This window comes from Zonotrichia albicollis, unplaced genomic scaffold (genome assembly GCF_047830755.1).
Source record: "Zonotrichia albicollis isolate bZonAlb1 unplaced genomic scaffold, bZonAlb1.hap1 Scaffold_89, whole genome shotgun sequence".
NCBI classification, from domain to species: Eukaryota; Metazoa; Chordata; class Aves; order Passeriformes; family Passerellidae; genus Zonotrichia; species Zonotrichia albicollis.
The window spans coordinates 1-19,752 of NW_027428462.1; the positions used below are offsets into that span (position 1 = coordinate 1).

Genomic DNA, 19,752 nt, shown 5'->3' on the forward strand with positions numbered 1-19,752 from the left:
ATTGGGTAGGACATGTCTCCTTTCATGCCTTAGTGATGTGGGGTTTGTCTGCTTTCCTGCAAAATAAGGCATGTAGCTGCATTGACTACAACATATCTTCCCAGTTGTAGCAATTGTTTGCATTCACTAGAAAGATCTTAATCTTTGTTTTAAAAATAGAGGTTTTTTTCTGGATGTACCAAATGTAAGTGATTACTCACTGGTCCAGTGTGAAGCATGACATCAACCACTGTGTCTTCCTGCACTTTAGAAAACTGTCAAAAGAGCAAAGTGCATCCATTCAGGAAAAGACAGTCAGTAGTTTCTGGAATGAGGAATCTCTCTTTCTGTTAGGCTACTTGACATTTCATCTGGAATTGAGGATTCACCTTTTTTTCTTTTACAACAAAACTGTTTCTTCTTCTTGAGTTTCTGCTGTAGAAAGTAGCCTATCCCTTTAAAAGCCAATAACTTTTTTTGGCTTTGTTTTCTTAAAGAGGCCTTAATGTCTTGCCCACTTAATGCTTCCAATCGATGGATGAGAACATGGATATTACACAGTGCTACTACATTCAGTGTGATTAAATGCATTTTTAGACGGCACACTTTAGGTGCTGTGATGAAAGTGAGTTGAAAATGAACTGGATTAGTGATGTCACATTCTCAGCTTGTTGACTTTAATTTGGAAACCTTTATTTTAAGCTTTAATCCTTTGTGATACTTAGCATCATGTGTTCTGTATTACTTTTCTCTTATGTTTTTTAATCCCTTTCAAGTTGATGGGCATTTGGAAATTCAGTTTACATCCCTGCTCTTATTATTTTACTTTTTTTGTAGCCATCTGATTCTACTCACATCACAAGTGATGATGAAAGATTTCTTCATAATCTAATATTATAAGAAAGGGATAAAGAGAGTTTCACAGCAGTTGTCATTACAGGTGTACAACCAGATCACATGCAGTACTTGAAAAACTACTTTCATCTTTGGACAAGGCAGCTGGCGTAAGTTGGTGATTTAAAAGATTTCATTTAAAAGTGGGCTACTAACAAAGTCAAGTAATTATGAAATGCTTCTTTTTTGTGCTTTGACATTGGCCTTATTCTTTTTAAGGCCATTAATACTTCAATTAGCCTCCCTATCTAACCAATTTTACAGTAATGAACACAACTGAATGGGGCACCCCCAACCAAAGATGTGACTTGATGATTAATACATAATCCACTGTAATTTTTACATACATATCCACTGTAATTTTTAGTAGCCTATTAATTTAATGGTGTATTACTAATGTAAGAAATTGTTTATCTAGTTACTAAGAACTTCATCAGTTACTTTGCTCACAGCCGTGCTCCTAACCTTGCTCACAGCCTTGCTCCTAATTTACACTTTTAGGGGATCTTTTGGTTGGTTGACTTTTTAAACAACAACAAAAGAAGGTACTGCTCTTCATCCAGTTTAAGAGGGAGAAGGATATATGACACTATCTGCTCTGTACTGTAATGTCATCTGTGGGCCTGCAGAGCCTGGAGATACCAGTGAATAGTTTGGGCTTACCTGTTATGATGATGGATCCATCTGTGAATGTAAACTGAAATACAAAGGCCTAGACCAGTTTTGAAATCTGGCAAACTACACAACTTTGTTTTCAAACTATGATTTTATTTTTGTGATACCTATAATCTGATAATAATAGATGTACTTAAAAAGAGGATTAATATAAGAATTAGGTAATATCTTACTATGTGAAATATCATTCAGTGTTGCACATAAAAACTTGTTACTGAAGCCATTTTTAACCTCATGAAAATATAGGGTACATCTACTTGCAGAGGGTAATTTAGATCCCTCATTAGCTTCCAGGTGCTCATCCAGTGAACACTCACACTTTGCTGTGTGTTAGTTCTTTCCAACCATCTCTTGAAGTGAAAGAGCTGCCTCTGTTTGAGATGGAACCCAGGTGCAATTATTCAGATATATGCCCTGTAGCTGTTACAGTAAAACCGCTCACTTAGCCTTCCAGTGCTGCACAGTCCCGTGTCACTGTTTCAGCTGCAATGGCCCTTTCCCCCCCCGAACACTTCACCATTTCCTTCTGCCATGCCTTTTGCCACACATACAGGGTACCAGTTTCATTCCACTTTCATGCGCTGCAGCACAAGCCCTCATTATTTTGGATGCTTTGAAGTGGAGATGAACCCCTAAAATAACAATGTCTTAAGGCCAGGAGACTGCCTTTTGAAGTCTGGAAGAAATGCACACAAAATACTAAGCAATTTGGACATACTATAAAATCCTGAGCAATGAGATCAGGAGGAGTCTTTTTCTGGGAACCAAGATTTCTCTTTGGGGAACATTTAGTGCAGTGGAGGTCAAAGGCAAGCAGCTGTAAACTTGCAGGTGCATTTGTCTTTAGTCATGCATTCAGTCCCCTTGACTAGTACAATCTCATTTTTCTCCCGACCATCCCCCAGAGCTTTAAGGATTCAGTCTTTGAAGTTGGAAGAATTAGCTAGCTGAAAAGTTGAAGTAAATGGAGTTGAGTTCCTCAGTTTTCTCAAATTGCATTTCTCTATGAAATTATTTTATCTATTTGACCACATATATTTTTTGAAATTTGTTAAATGAGGAAAAATGCCAATTAGAAAGCAATGTTTACAACTGAAAAACTATTTCTATTATGCAGATCACGTCCATGACTCCTACCTATATTCAAATTTATGTAAATAATGTAAGGATAGTGATTGTTTGTTACATATTTCTGTTACTGTTAGATGATTGATACAAAACTGATAGCAGAGACAAAGTGTGGAAAGATTTGTGACTCTAATTCTGATTTCCAGACTGCAGAACAATTTACAGTAGTTTTTTTTTAGTTGACCCTTTGATGTAAAGGATCTGTAGCCATGTAACAATTGGTTTTTTTTTTTCACTTAATCATTTTTTTTCAAATTTGTTTCCAGTTATTTTACCCAAAAATTTGTCCTAGTGTGATTGTGCATGACAGAGATGAGAAGAATGAAAAGGAGTCACTTCCTTTAGTAAACCTTTATTACCAGATATATGTTGTCAAGGAGTTGATTTATAACAGTGCAACAAACCAGTTATATTTTAATAAAAATAAAAGCTTATTTAGATTTTTTTAAATTATAATGTGCAATTTTTAAATTTCACTTGCTGGTTTGGTTTTTCTCTGAAATGTGTTTCAGTCATATCTATCACTATTATATCCATGGACCAAAAGGAAATGAAGCTAATGCTGCAACAAAAGAAGTAAGCCCTTTCAACAACATCGATATTGAGGTAAGAGATTTTATACATGTTAGTCAAAAGTCCTCTTTGATGCCAACTTATTTATATTGTGCCTGTTTCTCTGTAATCATGCCTTTTAAAATACAGCATTCAAGATGTGTATGTAGTTTAATTTTTTGAGGTCATTCTGTTTAGCATTGCTGTGTAGGAACTAACTCCTTTGCTAACAGTCAGTTGTCAAAGTGGTTATTACTGTAAGTCTTTTCCTCTAAGGAAAATCAACTTATTTTCCTTTTTTCCAGATTTCAATGTTTGAAAAGGGAAAAGTACCAAAGATTGTCAATCTGAGGGAGATCAAAGATGACATGCAGACATTGTATATAAATACTGCAGCAGATAGTTTTGAGTTCAAGGCACATGTTGAAGAAGAAGGTATAGTTGAAGGCATCATCCGATACCACCCCTTCCTTTATGATAAAGAAACATACCCTGATGATCCATGTTTTCCATCAAGTAAGTGAAATGCTTTGCTAATTGTCAGTCCTACTACTCTAAATATTTTAATGAAATAAAAACCAGAACAACTTTAGGTTGAAGTGTAAATATTACCTGATTTAGGTTGTGACAGAACAGAAAAGTTCACATTCTTTTGGATGAACAGATGTTGTGAATTTTCTGTTGTGGTAACTCATTCCTGTAAACTTGATCTTTGGCGTACCACCATCTGATCCCAAATTATAAACTCTAATGGAATGTACTCCAGTTGAAACTTTGCACTTGCTTGATTGCATCTTTGCTCCAACAAAGTAATAAAATATGAGCAGTTGATTCAAGAGATTTCAAGAGATACAGATTCAAGAGATTTCAAGAGATTATAGTATCGAAATACTGCAAAGGACAACATATAGTCTGAAGTCTTTAGTTTAAAATTTCTTTTACTCAGTTGTGAGTTTTCAAATGCAAGGGGTTTTAAAATTCCTTGTACTTTTTTTTTGTTTTTTTTACAAAACAAATCTTGAGTTAATTGGGATGAGATTTCATGATACTAGAAGAACATCAGTTGAAACGAAGGAAAAAGTAACACTCAAAATTTTAAAATTTCGAATTTGGTAATATTTAACTTCCATTTCGAATTTTTCTTAGTTTTTCTGCTTGCTATTTCTAAAACAGGAAAAAAATGTAATATTGTATGTAATGAGCTTGATATAATGTGCATTGCTACTGTGCTGAATATAATAACAATAGTACTTCATTAAAATTGCTGTGGGTTTTGATATTACATTAATTTTTTAAGGAAATATATTCAGGAGACTATCTTTCTTTTTTTTTCTTTTTTAAACAAGGATTAAATGATGATGATGACGATGACTGTTTTTTAGTAGAAAAAGGTGCCAGAGGAAAAAGGCCTATTTTTGAATGTTTTTGGAATGGAAGATTAATACCGTACACAACTGTGGAAGAGTAAGTGGTGATGTGTTTGTACAGTCTCTTTCTATAATGTAAACCTCTCTTTATGAAAAAGGATTGTAATGACTTTCTCCTTTTAAGTTTTGACTGGTGCGCTCCTCCAAAGAAGAGAGGATTGGCACCAATTGAATGCTACAACAGAATTTCTGGTGCATTGTTTACCAATGATAAGTTCCAGGTCAGCACAAACAAACTCACTTTCATGGATCTGGAGCTGAAACTAAAGGATAAGAATACTCTGTTCACGAGAATCTTCAATGGACAGGTAATTACTGCATTCTGTTAAGTGTTTCTTCTTGGTGAAGTTCAGTGCATGTAATACAGAAACCTTTGCTTACTGGTTATTTGTTCATGTCTCTGGTTTAGTGAGCAGTAAAGCTGAATCTTTAAATCTGAAAACTTAAGACTCAGTATTTTTCCTTTTATTTTCTTGAACAATTACTTTATTTAGTTGTTATATGTCATTTTTGTGGAAAGACCCTCTTCCTAGCTCAGGGAAGCACTTTTTTTTTGACTTGAAGTGTACTTTTCCTCAACTTTTTAAAAGTTGTCAGACTGAAGAATCCTTTTTTTTTCTTTGCTTCTGTTCCTATATTTCTTCTTCTTTTCTGTTTGTTCTTTTTGTGTGTGTGTGACTTTTTGGCTTTTCTTTTGAGTACAGTATCTCTGTACTCTTACAACTGTTCAGGCTTCTGATGTGGTCAGATTCAGATTTTATAGTACATTGTTAATATGTACTTATTTTGTAATCTCTTTATAGGAGCAGCGAATGAAAATTAACAGAGAATTTGCTCTGTGGCTCAAAGACTGTCATGAAAAATATGACAAACAGATAAAATTCACAGTCTTCAAAGGAATAACTGTACGTACTGATGTATTATCCAAAAGAATGCAGAGCCCTTGGACAATGTATGCTGCAATAGAGTGGGATGGAAAAATATACAAAACTGGACAGCTGGTAAGTTAGTTAAACCCTATGAAAGGCAGATACTGTGCATTTGATGCAGGAGTAATGAATTAATTGGTGTCTTCTGCTTATAGGTGAAAACTACTAAGACTCATCCAATATTCTATGGAAGCATTGAGAAATTTTACTTGTATGGGGACCATGATGGGGATATATTTGCCACTGGGGGAGAGGTTCAAATTGCTTTGGTAAGAAGAAATACAGAAAGGATTCACACAGCTAGTGTGGATATTAAATCTTTAAACATAAAGATATGTTTAAGCATAAAGATATTAAATCTTTAATCTGACCTGATTAAATTACTTTAAATAACAGTAAATACCTTTAATGTAATTTTTTACAATCAGCAGTCTAGAAATACTCAACTTGAGCTTTAATGTGAATATATTAAAATTATTATTTATTATGAACAGTCTGATTTATAAAGATTTGTGTATGGAATAAAGTATCACAGTTAACATCAATAGTATATTGTGCATCCATTTGTAACCCTTGTGGTTTCAGCAAATTTTAAAACAGTGTCTTGTAGTTTCACCAGGTAGTATTTGTTAGCATATTGCATTATGTCTTTGTTGACTTGTTTAGTCTCTTGATTGCGAGGTCTTTCTCATCTGATGTATTATAAAGTCTGGCCACTTATAACTGCACTGAATTTTTATTTCAGGAACCACAGGCATTGTATGCTGAAACGAAAATTATTCCAATCTCAAAACTTGACAGAACAGTGTCTGACAAAGTTGTGAAAAAATACATAGAGGATGAAATGGCAAGGTAAGCACTAAGTAACAATTACATAATTGTGGAGTCCCTAATTATAGTTCTTGTATTTAATCAGGAATCAAAGAAAGTTCAGTTTTATTCCCAAATGGAATAGCAGTCAACTGTTTCAGTAGAAACCAAAAAAAAAAAAAAACCAAGAAGAAATAGGTTGGGATTTGGATTTTTTTCCCTACCACAAAAATAGTTTCATGTGTATTTAACTAAAGGTAAATTGCTCTTTATTATTTTAACTTACTGCAAAAATGTTCACCCTTTTTTTTTTTCTATTAGACTTCCTGATAAATTATCAGTAACATGGCCTGAAGGAGATGAGTTATTACCAAATGAAACAAGATTTGCTGGTACACCAATAGGTATATTTTTTTCTTCCAAATACGAAAGCATTAAATGCCAATTAAAAAATATATTGTGCGCCCTTGTTAAAAAGATAAGCATACAGAAATCTCTGATCACTTTTAATTTACAACATATTTTAAATGTCTGTCATCTTTCATTTTAAATTCAGGAGCATTAAGAATAGAAATTTTAAATAAAAAAGGAGAAGCAATGCAAAAACTTCCAGGTACAAGCCACGGAGGTTCAAAGAAACTTCTTGTTGAACTCAAAGTTATTTTGCATTGTGAGTATTTCATTATATTTAATTGTATCTTTATTATTTTTAAAGTGCATAATGGATAATAAGGTATTCAATTGTATAATATATGTATATATTTAAAATACATACTTGAATTTGATAAATGGATGTCGTAGTTAGACAATATTCCATCAATTCATGTTGCATTTCAAAGCCACTTTGCATGAAATGACAACTGCCTCAATACCATGTATTGTCTTAAATGCTGTATTTTGTTTACATCTTCTGTCACAAGTAAGGAGGGCCTAACAATTCCAACCTGTTCTACTTAACCTGCATAAGAACATGGGTAAAATGGATAATGTTTCTGTAGGTAATGTAGCAATTTATGAGATACATAAAAGTGGGGATCAGACTTGTTTAGTATCTAACATAAATTTGCTTCAGAATTTTTAAAAAATCAAGGGTTTTTTTAATTTATTCGTTTGTGGTTTCCATTTGGTGGGTATTTCACCTGATGCTCTCACATTGCATTATTAAGAATTGTGTTCTGTCCAATGCAAATGAAATCACTCAAATTTTGTTTTGTTTAAAACACTAAATTCTCTGAAAACTCCAATTCTGCACATGTCAAATGTATTTAACTTGTAGAAACCTAAAATCTTCTTTCTTTCCATACACCATAAGAAAATCCAAATCCTTTATCTGTTAGGAGTTGTAAAAATAGCTTTATGAGTGCTGAGGTTATTGTAGTGGTACATGTCAAGGAAACCAAAAGAAGTATCTTAGCTCAGTTTAGTGTATATGTCATGAGGCTACACGTGGTATTTTAATGGCACTTAGTTCATGGGAGCCGGCTGCTGTGCATGACCATTGTCCAGCATAGTGTGCTGGGGCATAAAGAGGTTGGAATTGAACAAAAGCTGTTCATTTAATCTAGATTATCAAATTGTCTCCTATCAGCATGTGTGACACACCAGTGTTTTGTAAATTTAATAAGATAGGGCATCATGATGTCAGGAAGTATGGACTTGAGAGAGACCTGGTGTTTATGTTGTTCTGTTTTGTCAGGGTCGTTCCTAGGATCACTGAAAAGTCTGCCTTCAGACCTTTCATGTCTCCTGACTCATTCATTGATGGAAATTTGTACTTCTAACTGTTTCTACTACTTCTTGTGTTTTTCTCTACTCAGTTGAAGAATCAGTAGTGTAATCCTCATCTTCTTCATCAGAACAATGAATAAATCCCATAAGTGATGATTTGGGCATAGCACACCTAGCAAAACTCAAACCCTTAATTGTATAAATGAGAGAAATGTGGTTACACCCATACAAAGTCCAAGAGCAAATATAATGTACAAAAAGTTTCTCTTCTCTTTTGAGGAGTGGAATACTTGGTGAACTGTAGTATGGGCTACCAAGAGACCTGAGCTATGAGAAACCTAATCTCTTACTGGGGAGTCTTATTATACAAGCTTCAGTTCAAAATTAGGGTTTGAATTAGGGTAAGAGAATGATAAAATCTTGTTGACAGCTCTTAATTTATCTTACGTATGCCATTTGGTGCAAAGACAGGGTAATGAAACAGTTTTGCTTAGCTATAAAACAATTTGTATTTCTACTGCATTTCTTTTTGTTCAGTGTAGTCTTATTGCAGTCACATTCTATATTCTGAAGTGTGTTTTGTTGGAAAATAAAAAGTATTACTACCTCTTGACACTTCCAACAATAAATCTTACTTCTGTGTTTATCTTAGGTTATAGAACCAGTCACTAGAACTGCCTCAGAGTTTCAGTGTGTTATATTTTTGTATATGTTTTAATTCTACAGAGGTTTATAAAGATAAAACAATTTGGAGCAAAACAGGAGGGTTTTTTTCCAGTAATATTTTCTGTCAACTGCACATTTTTATCATTGCTCCCATTGAAGCAATTTTGCTACAGTCATTTGTCAGTTTGATCCATTGCCAGCATGGAGTGCAGAGTGCTCACAGTTACAGGGAATGTACTACCAAAGAGCTAACGAAATGCAACTTTACAAACCTGCTTCTTTCAGTGCAATGTGCCTGAGGCTAGCAAGTTTTAATTAAAATGGGATTAGACAGGGAACTCATTTGTTTAGCTGTGATCATTGTGTTTAGTTGTAAAGCTGAATTGATGTTAGTTAGAGATCCAGAAGTGATAGTAATACTAAATAATAAGTGATACTAATGCTTGAAAAAGTTAAGAATTATGGTGTAAAATTTAAATACATGAGCTAAGTGTTTGTTTTGCAGCACCTACTGAGAATAAAGAAATAATTTCCCATATCAGTCAGCATGGAGGCAAGTGGCCATACTGGTTTAAAAAAATGGGTAAGTTGCATATTCAATATCTTCCGTTTATTTGTTTGTTTTTTTTTTCTTTCTAATTGTACTTTTATATCTGTTTAGAAAATCTTCAGAAACTTGGTAACTACTCCTTGAAACTGCAAGTAGTGTTGAATGAAAGTAATGCAGACACTTATGCAGGAAGGCCTCTGCCATCTAAAGTATTTAAATTTACTATTGTAGGTAAGAATTCCCATCTTTTTTCCTAATTCAGTGTTTCTGTTTGATTCATATTATATCAAAATTTGTGATGTCCTAGTTGAGACGTGGTTTTCAGCACTGAAAAGTAGCATTTGCATGTCAAATTTGATGAATTTCCAGGAAACAATGGGGTTTTGTGGTAGGTTTTGATCTCATGTGTAATGTGTTGGCTCTGTGGCAGGCAGTTTTACATAAAAAAATAAAACTCCTTGATGTGAACTTTCCTAAATGTATGTATAAAAAACAAACTTAAACTTCATTAGAATCCCCCTTTTTCCTCATGCCATTGACATAAATATTCTTTCATAAAACTAATATTCATTAGGCTAACTGTCATGCATAAACCACAGAAATGCATTAAAAAACAGGTTATACATTTAAAATAAACATGTTGAGTTTGAAGTATTTTTTTAAATTAATTAATTAAGGAAGAATCCTATGCAAAACTAAATTCTCATTTGGTTGTAACGAATGTGTCTCTTTACTGCAATTCTTACTAGAATGTTCATTTCAGAAAGGGTTGGAGTGAAGGGAGAGGTGTTGAGGTAGCCTGGAGCTTGATGATGGTGCCAGTTATTGTTGAGTGTTTGTGGCTGAGAGAACGGGGAACGCCAACAAGGCAGATATTGTGCTGGGAGTCTGTTACAGACCACCCAGCCAGGATGCAGAGGCAGATTGAATACATAAACAGCTGGGAGAAGTGTCACAATGACTAGTCCTTGTTCTTATGGGGGGCTTCCCCTTTACCAGATGTGTGCTGGAAATGTAACACAGCAGAGAGGAAATGGTCTAGGAGGTTCCTGGAGACTTTTGAAGAGAACTTGCTGAGCTGACACAACTGGTGAGGGAGCCAGCTGGGCAGGGAGCCCTATCTCCTTTGTGACTTTCTCTTTGAGAATAGAGAAGGACTGGTGGGTGGTTGGAGGCTGTCTTGAGCATATCAATCATAAAATGGATGTTTACAGTGTTTACTGTCATCTTGGACTTCCAGAGGGCAGGATTTGGCCTGTTAGGTGAATGGTTGGTTGACAGAGTCCCTTGGGAGGTAGTTCTGAAGGGCAGAGGAATCCAGAAAGGCTGGAAGAAGAAGAGCAAAAAGGAAGCTCACAATCTGAACTTCAGGAGAAGACTCTGTCCTCTTCAAAGATCTGCCTGTTAGAGCTCTATGGAAAGAGGCCCTGGACAGACTGGAGGCCCAAACAAGTTTGTTAGTATTCACAGTCACTTCCAAGCTCAAGTCTGGTTCATCACAATGAGTGGAAAGTCGGACAAAAATTCCTGGAGGCTTGCATGGATGAACAAGGAGCTACTGGCAAAACTCAACACAGAGAAGTATACAGAAGGTGGAAATGGAACCAAGTAACTGGAGAGGAATGCAGACACCATCCAAGCATGCAGGGATGGGGTTAGGAAAGCCAAAGTCCAATTGGAATTGAAAATAGAGTCACTAGCAAGTGATATCAAAGTCTACATGACAGACTTCTTTAAATACATAGGTGACAAAAGGATGGCTGAAATAAACATGAGCCCACTGTTGAATGAGGCAGGGAACACAGGATGTGGAAAAGGCTGAGATACTGAAATCATCTGCCTTAGTATTTATTAGTAAGACAGACCTCAGGAATCCCAGACCCCAAAGACCTTCCCCTGGTGCAAGGTCTGGGACAAGGAGGATACACCCTTGGTGGAAGATGATCAGGCCAGGGAATACCTAAGCAAACTGGTGATACCTATGTTCATGGGCCATGATGGGATGCACTCATGAACCAGAGAGAGCTGACTGATATCCTTATGAGGCCACTCACACTAATTAAATAATCGTGGCAATTGAGAGAACTGCCTGATGTTTTGAGGAAAGCATCACTCCCATTAACAGAAATCAGGAAGGGGGCACACAGAGCTACAGGCCAGTCAACTTCATTTCAGTTTGTGGAAAGGTGATGGGGCAACTAATCTCTTTTTAAAAAATTAGTCTAGGTGTTATTAAATCAAGAACTGATGTAATAAATTCACCTTGGCTCCCGACTGGGCAGGGGATGCACTGGCTCCTGACAGGGCCTGACTCTGTGCCCTGGGGCTGGGGGAGCTGTCACGGGGCAGGGAGGGCCAGGGCTGGCAGTGGCTGCTCAGGGATGGCTTTGGCCCGTGTCCCTCCAAGCAGCCACTGCCCAAGCAGCTGCGCTGCCCCCGGGCTCTCCTCCCGGCCTGCTGGGCTTTGTTGGGTGGCACAGCCTGTGCCAAGGGGCGGCAAGGTGCCTGCAGGCCCCAGCTCTGGGGGAAACCGAGAACGTCCTGCCTGCATCCACCGTGCTGCCAGCTCAGTAGTGCAGCACAGCACGGGCTGACGCTCCTCATTGCTCCCACAGAAGTGCTTGGCATGTCAGACACAAACGCCCAGAATCCACGGAAAACACCGAGAATTATCTGCCCCCAGGACGTGCGCAGGTCCTGCATGATAGGCACGGTAGTGACACTGTGCACTGTGCCAATTTCCGTGGGACTGTGCTATGCTGGGTTCCGGTTGTGGAAGGGAAAGAAACGGTAAGTGTTGGCCCATCTCTACCCTCTAGCTTCTTTATAGGCTGCACATAGTCAAGAACATTCAGGGAACAGAAATGCTGCTGTGGAGTTGTGGCCAGTCCATGGTTGTCCAACTAACTGTGCTGAGGGTCCTGCTGCTGCTCAGAGCTTTCATTGGCCTCCTAATTGCTGGGCCTTGTCCTGGGGTGCCCGCTGGGGCTGCAGCCAGTGCTGGCTCCCACTGAGGCTGCCTGGCCCAGAGCAGCCCCGGGGACACAGGGCAGAGGCAAAGCACGGTGGGGAGGAGAAAGAGCAGGGGCGAGATTGCCCTTGAAAGGCAGAGGTGCTCTGGGGCCCACTCCTGGCCACGGAGCCTGCCCAGAGCTGTGTCCTGCTCGCCGGGGCCTTGAGGGGCAGCTGTGCAGCTGGGCCAAGCTGTGCCAGCAGCTCCAGCCGTGCTGGGGAGCCTTGCCAGCTCTGGGCCCTGCTGTGCAGGAGGCTCCCTGTGTGCCACTGGCACCTGGGCCCTCAGCCACCTCCTCTCTCCACAGTCGCGCTGCCGCTGCTCCAGCATCCCGGCCGAGAAGGCGTGCCTCTCCCTCTCCCCCAGAGAGCCCAGAGACCGTCGCCTTTGACAGCTCTCACCCGAGGCCTCGGCAGCAGGAGTTGCCCAAGAAAGCAGAGCACCAGCCCTCCGTGCCTCCCCCACGGCCCCCCAGCCCGGCCTTGAAGCGGAAGCCTCCCGAGATCCCCCCACCTCCACCCCTCCCGAGCCCGCCGCCCTGGTCCAACTAGGACTGCAACTGGGCTAGCCTCGCAGGGCTTGGGCCACCAACAGCTTGGGCACCTGCCCTCCTCTACAATTAGCCCGTGTTACCTACGGGCAACAGCCAGAGTCCGTTTTCATACTCTTGGACCTTCAACAGGAAGGGCTGAAGATTCTTCCCATACCCTTTCTCATCCTTTACCTCTTTCATTTTCATACAGTTGGGTGCTCGTTGCATCTCTTAAAGACTTTATTAGCACTGCATGTTTTGCCTTACCTGTCAAGGGAAAAAAAATAAAAAAACTCTTCAGTTCTGATTTCATTTTTAGTGCGATTTGGCCGCTCACATTTTGAGGAATTAATTTTCCACGATACTTCTTCCCTTTTTCCTTACTATCCATAAAAAGTTCATCTGGACATAAAAATCACCAGCATTACTGAGATTTACCTCAAAGCCCAGAGGGGAATCTAGCACCAAATATTCTTCCTCTGCACTGCACAACAAGAAATATTCAGAAGAATATTCACTGGCAGCTGAGGCTTGTGGAACTCCCAGAATACTGAGCCTGCAGAGGAGGCACACAGCCCTGGCAGTGGCTGAGGGGACTTCTCCTCACAGACTCCTCTGAAAGTGTGTCACTCCAGGAGGAGAAAGCCTTTAAACCTGTGCCTTACCTTCTTCCTGTGCTAAAATGTAAAGTTCCTCCTGAGCTACAAACAATTCTCCATTCCTCAACAAAGCTACTCATGTTCGTGACTTATCTTAAAGAGCAAAAGCAAATGCAGTCAGAAATTTCTCATCAAAGCCTGTTTGCAGAGAAACGCCACCATATGTGAGAAAATAGTTCTTAGCATCAGCTCAGTCAAACGAAAGGCAACGCTGAACTGAGCAGCGCTTTAAGTGAACTTGAATTCTCTTTCCTCACCTATCAGCCGGGTTGGTTTGCTCTTTTTTGTCCTAGAGAGAACATTAGAACAATTTGCTCTTGGCAGGACTCCTTGCATGGCTCCGGCTGTAAATGTGTTGGGCTATAGCACAGGGCCAGGGGGGAGCTCAGCAGCCTCATCAGAGCCCAGGGCCACGGCCCTTCCCTGCCGGGGCCCGAGCCTGGCCCGGCCCGGCCTGGCCCCAGGGGATGGGCTCCGCCAGCCCGCCCGCTGTGCCCGCAGCCAGGCCCAAGGCTTAGCAAGAGGCTTTCTCCCAGCTTTGCAAAACCTCGGCCAAGTGACCCTTTGCTGTGCTGAGAAGAGTAAAAACCCCCTCAAATGTAACCCCGCTGCACACCTCATGAGGGGTGCCTGCACACCTTAGGAGAGGCCGTCAATACTCCTTTGTGATTCCTGAGGGATCCCTGCACCCCTCGGTATGGACCCGAAAATATCCATGTGTGCCTCATGAGGGATCCCTTCACCCCTCAGCAGGGACCCCAAAATATCACTGTGTGCCTCATGAGGGACCCCTTCACCTCTGAGCACAGATCCCAAAATATCACTGTGTGCCTCATGAGGTTCAGGCCCAGGTCATCCCCCAGAAGGCAATGTGCCCTCAGCCCAGGGATGCTCAGCATGGGCTCCCCCAGCCCTCGGGTCCCCGCCGCTGGTCACAGCAGCCCCTGCCTGGCTCCTGCCTGCCCACACCGTGGGCATCCACGGCTGCTCCTGGCCATGGAGCTCAGCCAGCGCTGCTGCCGGGTGGGCTTTGCTGCTGCTGCCACCCGGACACTGGGCTGACAGCTCCATTTCTTTATTGCAACAGAACAGCCCATTCGGGAAGTGCTGCAGTGCCCGATTTCCTCAGCCCGACTAGCTGCCAACACCAACACCCAGAGTGGGCCGCCCCCAGAAAACTGTCAGCTCTGGGGTTTGGCTGTAGGGCACGGCTGCTTTACAGCACGGGTGGAGTGCGCGGGGGTAGGGACAAGGAACAGGGAGAGGTCTTCTGTATGTTTATTCCCCGCAGAGTCAGCGACAGAAATACACTGAATTAAAGGCCTACACTGATTTCCAAACTGCGGAGGTGCCTGGGGAGGATACAGTCTTTAGCCAGTTGGGAGAAACTGAGGGTGGAACACAAGGCGGGGAATCCATTGTTTAAACCAATAGGGGATTACAGGGGAGGAGGACAACTTAAACCAATAGAGTTTCAAAGCATCCTAAATGGACAGGGAAGTTTCTAGAGAAAGGGGCAGGACTGGGGAGGGATTGACATTGAATGGGAGGAGGAACAGGGAACAAAAGGGCAGGACTTTGGGGAGATGGACAACTAGGGCAAAGCCAACAAGGGGCGGAGGGGGGGAAGAACAACCCATTGGCAATAAAATGTGGTATAACAATACCAAATAAGGGGGTGTATAAAACTGACTACTAGGACCGAATTACAATCAAAAACATGCACTGCAACAGGGAAGCTCTCAGTCAGGGCTGTGTTGAGTGCTTCCAAATCCTTTCCAGCATCAATAGAACGTCAAACTTGCCCTTATCCCATGCAAACAGAGTGTTCCCCAACAGCAAACCATTCCAAGGTCCTCTGAGAAATATGTATTTTATGATTGGCTTTTTGCTAATATAGCAGCCATAGAACACTGCAATTTGTCAGAGAAAAAGAATGTATTGCTCTCCTAGCAGAAGAAACTAACTTCTTCCTGCGTCGCTCAGCCCTCAGGAAGCCGGTTAGGATTAAGAGGGAGAAGTTGACGAGGACCAGACAAAATCCTCTGTTTGAATGGAAGTTATGCATCATATACGAGATGCACGAATATGCAACAGGTTATTGTTTATATGGGTTAATCCTCTGTTAATGTCTGTCCTTTTTCGGGCTTATGCTGCCCAGAAAATAGGTACCCAGATGTCTGTAACTCTATCATTCTATTGTCTCCTATTGTCCTAATCCAAATTGTCCAAAATTTTTAGCACTCTAATGATATTGCTATTTTTATAACCAATTTATTAAAAATAAAGTTTTACAATTTTACAAACAATTGATTGCCATTTTTCACACCCCTCCTGGGAATCAGGAACACGTGTGGTGGGGCCGGCTGCACCTGTGGGAGCAATGGGGAGCGTCAGCCCGTGCTGTGCTGCTCTGCTGAGCTGGCAGCACGGTGGATGCGAGCAGGACGTTCTCCGTTTGCCCCAGAGCTGGGGCCTGCAGGCACCTTGCCGCCCCTTGGCACAGGCTGTGCCACCCAACAAAGCCCAGCAGGCCGGGAGGAGAGGCCGGGGGCAGCGCAGCTGCTTGGGCAGTGGCTGCTTGGAGGGACACGGGCCAAAGCCATCCCTGAGCAGCCACTGCCAGCCCTGGCCCTCCCTGCCCCGTGACAGCTCCCCCAGCCACAGGGAACTGACTGACAAAAACTCCACAGCCAGCAAAGAGACTGTCCCAGTGATTGTCTGCTGCTCTTCTTCCCTGCAGTTGGTCTCAGAAACAGCCCTCACACTGCTCTAAATGCCCACCCATGGGCTGACCAGCCCCTATGCTTTTCCAGTCTGCTCTCAGAAATTTTGCAACAAATCCACCAATAAATTCCAGGTTAACTCTGGGAATTGCACTCTACAGTTTGCTTCATTTTTTCCCAATCCCTGGAATTTCCTGTATATACTAATCGTCTTAATGACCTCTGATTCTTTTCAGTGTTGTTTTTTTTTTTTTTGTATTGAGACAGATGAAACAGCCTTATTGGTTTTAGTATTGGCAGGTCTGTTTTTTTTCTTAGCAAGGTGGTTTACTTATTATCTACATGTAAACATAGTTTTACTTATGGTATTTTTTTCCCCAATTACTTTGGCAATCTGTCATTCACTTCTTAGTCAATGTTCCATATATGAACAATTTTGAATCTCTTTTTATAGAAATATAAAGATCTCAGAAACCTGTCTTTTTAATTTTGATGACACTCTTTCTCCTGATTCCCAGCTTTTACAATGATCCTTTATGAAACATCCCTGAGGATAGGTAGAGTTACTTGGGAAATACTTGGCTTAACCTGGGAATGCATTATTACTTTTAGTGCTATAAACCTACATTGCTTCAAGCTTCACAGCCACAGTCATGATTTGTGGCTCAAGGCATGGATGCCTGTCTGAATTAAAACAATGTTTGTGAGGCAGCTGAAGAGCTTAGACCTCAGACATTGAAATTCCTGGGAGGAGGAGGAGGAGGAAAAAAGGATAAAATCATGTTTCAAAGGTTTTTTTTTCACTTCTAGTATGCCAGAAATATGGTAGACTACACGTGTCTTCAAGTGTCATTTAATTCCAGAACAACTCTCTACAATGCCAGTCACCAGGCCAAATTACTCAAGACTTTGCAACCTAATGCATCAGCTTTAGTTCTAGTGACAGGTAGGCCTTAATTCCTGTCCGATTAGAGCAAATCCACAAAACAATCTTGCCTCTGTGTGAATGGCAAGAAGAATTTGCTTGTGAACAGGTGAATATGTCCCACTCAATCATGAACAAAATTTGCCTTGACTTGGAAGCAAGTAGACAAGGAGCAATGCAGGATTTGAGTTTCATTCAGTGATAAATGGGGCAAGAAGTTGTAGCAAATTCCCTGTTTTGCAGAACACAAGTACTGATACAGCCAATAATGCACCCACATGAAGGGATCTTCAGGACATTCCTTTATTTCTTAACTAGGAATGGGCAGCAAAATGCTGGCATTTATCTGAGCTACAGCAGTGTTCCTCCCCTGTTTCTCCTTGAGCACACTGTCTGTTGTTTGCAGACTTCACTGCCCAGACCATGAATGCTCTCAGGGCCAATTGCTAAAGGACCCAACTACCAAAATACAGGTGCCACATAATCACCCCAGCACTAATCCAGCACTGCTTTGATAGTGCCCAGGAACACAGAATGGCTTGGCTTGGAAGGGACATTTAAAGGCCATCTAGTCCAATGCCCTGCACTGAGCAGGGACACCTTTAAGTAGGTCAGGTTGCTCAGAGCGTGAGCTTGAATGTTTGCAGGGATGGATGTCCACCTCTCTGGGCAACCTGTGTCAGGCTTTCAAACCCTACAGTGAAAGAATGGGTTTCTTTTGTCCAGTCTGAATGGACCGTCTTTTGGACTAAAACCATTCCCCCTCGCTCTGCTCACAAAAGGCTCTACTACAAGTTCTGTCCCATCTCTTTTACAAGCCCCCTTCAGGTACTGAAAGGCAGCAATCAGGTCTCCCTTGAGTCTGCTCTCTTCCAGGCTGAACGCCACCAGCTCTCCCAGCCTGTCTCCAAAGCAGAAGGGCTCCAGCCCTCAGAGCATTTTGTCCCTCCTCTGGACTAGATCCAACAGGACCATGGCCTTCCTGTGTGGGGAGCCCAGAGCTGGATGCAGTACTCTGTCGTGGTAGAGATGGAGACAGTACAAAGCAACACACTCCGTTTCCAGAAGGCTTCAAACCCTGTTTTTATTCTAGCATGCATGCTTGTTCTGCATTCTTACAAAGCTCATAAGTTTGCACTTTACTCACTGGTCATGAGAGACAAGCAAAGTGCTTCTTGGAATAGGCAGTTCCAGATTTATCTTATTTATCCTTCTTTCTTTCTTGGTTTCTATGTCAACAACCTTGGTAGGGATTCTTTCAGGGCTAAACATGGATCCTCTTATCAAACTTCTCAATGACTCACAGAGGTCCCTGTAAAACCTCTTCCACAGTACTCCAGGTGGGGTCTCACCAGAGCAGAGGGGTGGAATCACCTCCTTCAAGCTGCTGGGCACTCTCCTTTGGATGCACATGGCTGGCTCATGTGCAGCCTCTCATCTTGCAGCACCCCCAAGTCCTTCTTGGCAGGGCTGCTCTCCATCCCTTCATGGCCCAGCCTGTGAGATCAGCTGGGCTGGGACTGTGTCAGAGCCCTTGGACAGAGCAGCTCCCTGCCAAAGAAGGCAGATCCCAGTGCCCACACAACTCCACCCTGGCCATGAGGTCACAGCAGGCTCTGAGGTCACAGAGGTGCCAGAGCCCCGTGGTTGCACAGCAGCACAAGGAGCGAGCAGTCAGTGCTTGAGCACAACTGTTGCGGCAGCTGCAGTGGCAGTGGCAGCAGTGGTGCTGACATTGGGACAGCGGTGGCAGGACAGCGGTGGCAGCATGAGCTGCGGGACTGGCAGAGGGCAAGGCACCATGGCCCTTGCTCTGCACCTCTTCCTCCTGCTCCTCCTGGCCGTGGCCCTGCCTGCCAGGGCTGCCCAGGCTGCTCCGCTGCAAGCGCGGGGAGCAGGTGAGCCGGCAGCCTGGCTCCCCTTTCCCGGGACAGCGCTCCCTGCTCCCCGGGAAGCGCTGGGGATGGTTTTCCCCAGGGTATTTAGGGAGGGTTTCCACTGGGGGCGGGAGAGAGCGCCCATGGGCCCTGGGCTGACCGGGGATGTGTCACAGGGCCTGCAAAGAGGGTGGAGAGTGACCAGGAGCCAGCCCAGAGCTCCCCAGGCCCCTGTGCAGTTTGGGCTTGTGCATTCACATGTGGCTCCCACAGCCTTACATGGCCCCCTTGCAGTGCCCATTTACTGTAAGCAGTGGGGGATCCCAGCACACCATGGAAATGACCTGGTCTTTGCCCTCTTCTAGACTGGGACGATAAGATGGCTTATATGGAAAAGCTGGTGAATGACAACATGAAGACTCTAGGGCATGGTGGAGGCAAGTTCTCTGTGTTCCTTTCCTGAAAAATAATCAGTGTCCATGTGGCAAGGGCTCAGTCATGAGCCCTGTCCCTTAACACAATCTCTGGCTTTAAAGAATCTGGAAATCTTGCCCTGCTCCCTTCTGTGATCCCACAGGATCTCTGTCAGTGGGAGGAAGGATCATTTAGCTGTCCATCCTCCTCCCGTGTTCAATGCCAGTGTGTCCTTCTGTGTGCTCTGTGCAGCCACAGAGAAGAGCAG

General features: G+C 42.3%; 1 protein-coding gene across 3 annotated transcripts; it reads left to right on the forward strand.

Moving 5' to 3' along the window:
* The first annotated feature begins 42 nt into the window (after positions 1–42).
* On the forward strand, positions 43–19,548 carry LOC141728102 (structural maintenance of chromosomes flexible hinge domain-containing protein 1-like). 3 transcript variants are annotated; one of them, XM_074534437.1, is made up of 14 exons: positions 43–983; positions 3,189–3,282; positions 3,534–3,744; positions 4,575–4,692; positions 4,780–4,963; positions 5,459–5,656; positions 5,740–5,853; positions 6,330–6,436; positions 6,716–6,798; positions 6,951–7,064; positions 9,294–9,371; positions 9,450–9,569; positions 11,954–12,128; positions 12,659–13,190. In XM_074534437.1, exons 1-14 carry the CDS (start codon positions 937–939, stop codon positions 12,900–12,902), a joined length of 1,887 nt encoding a protein of 628 aa, XP_074390538.1. In that variant the 5' UTR covers positions 43–936; the 3' UTR covers positions 12,903–13,190. The 3 variants fall into 3 exon arrangements, with proteins under 3 accessions (XP_074390538.1, XP_074390540.1, XP_074390541.1); XM_074534439.1 differs by lacking the exon at positions 11,954–12,128 and having other exon boundaries at positions 49–983; XM_074534440.1 differs by lacking the exons at positions 11,954–12,128; positions 12,659–13,190 and adding an exon at positions 19,436–19,548 and having other exon boundaries at positions 52–983.
* Positions 19,549–19,752: the final 204 nt, after the last annotated feature.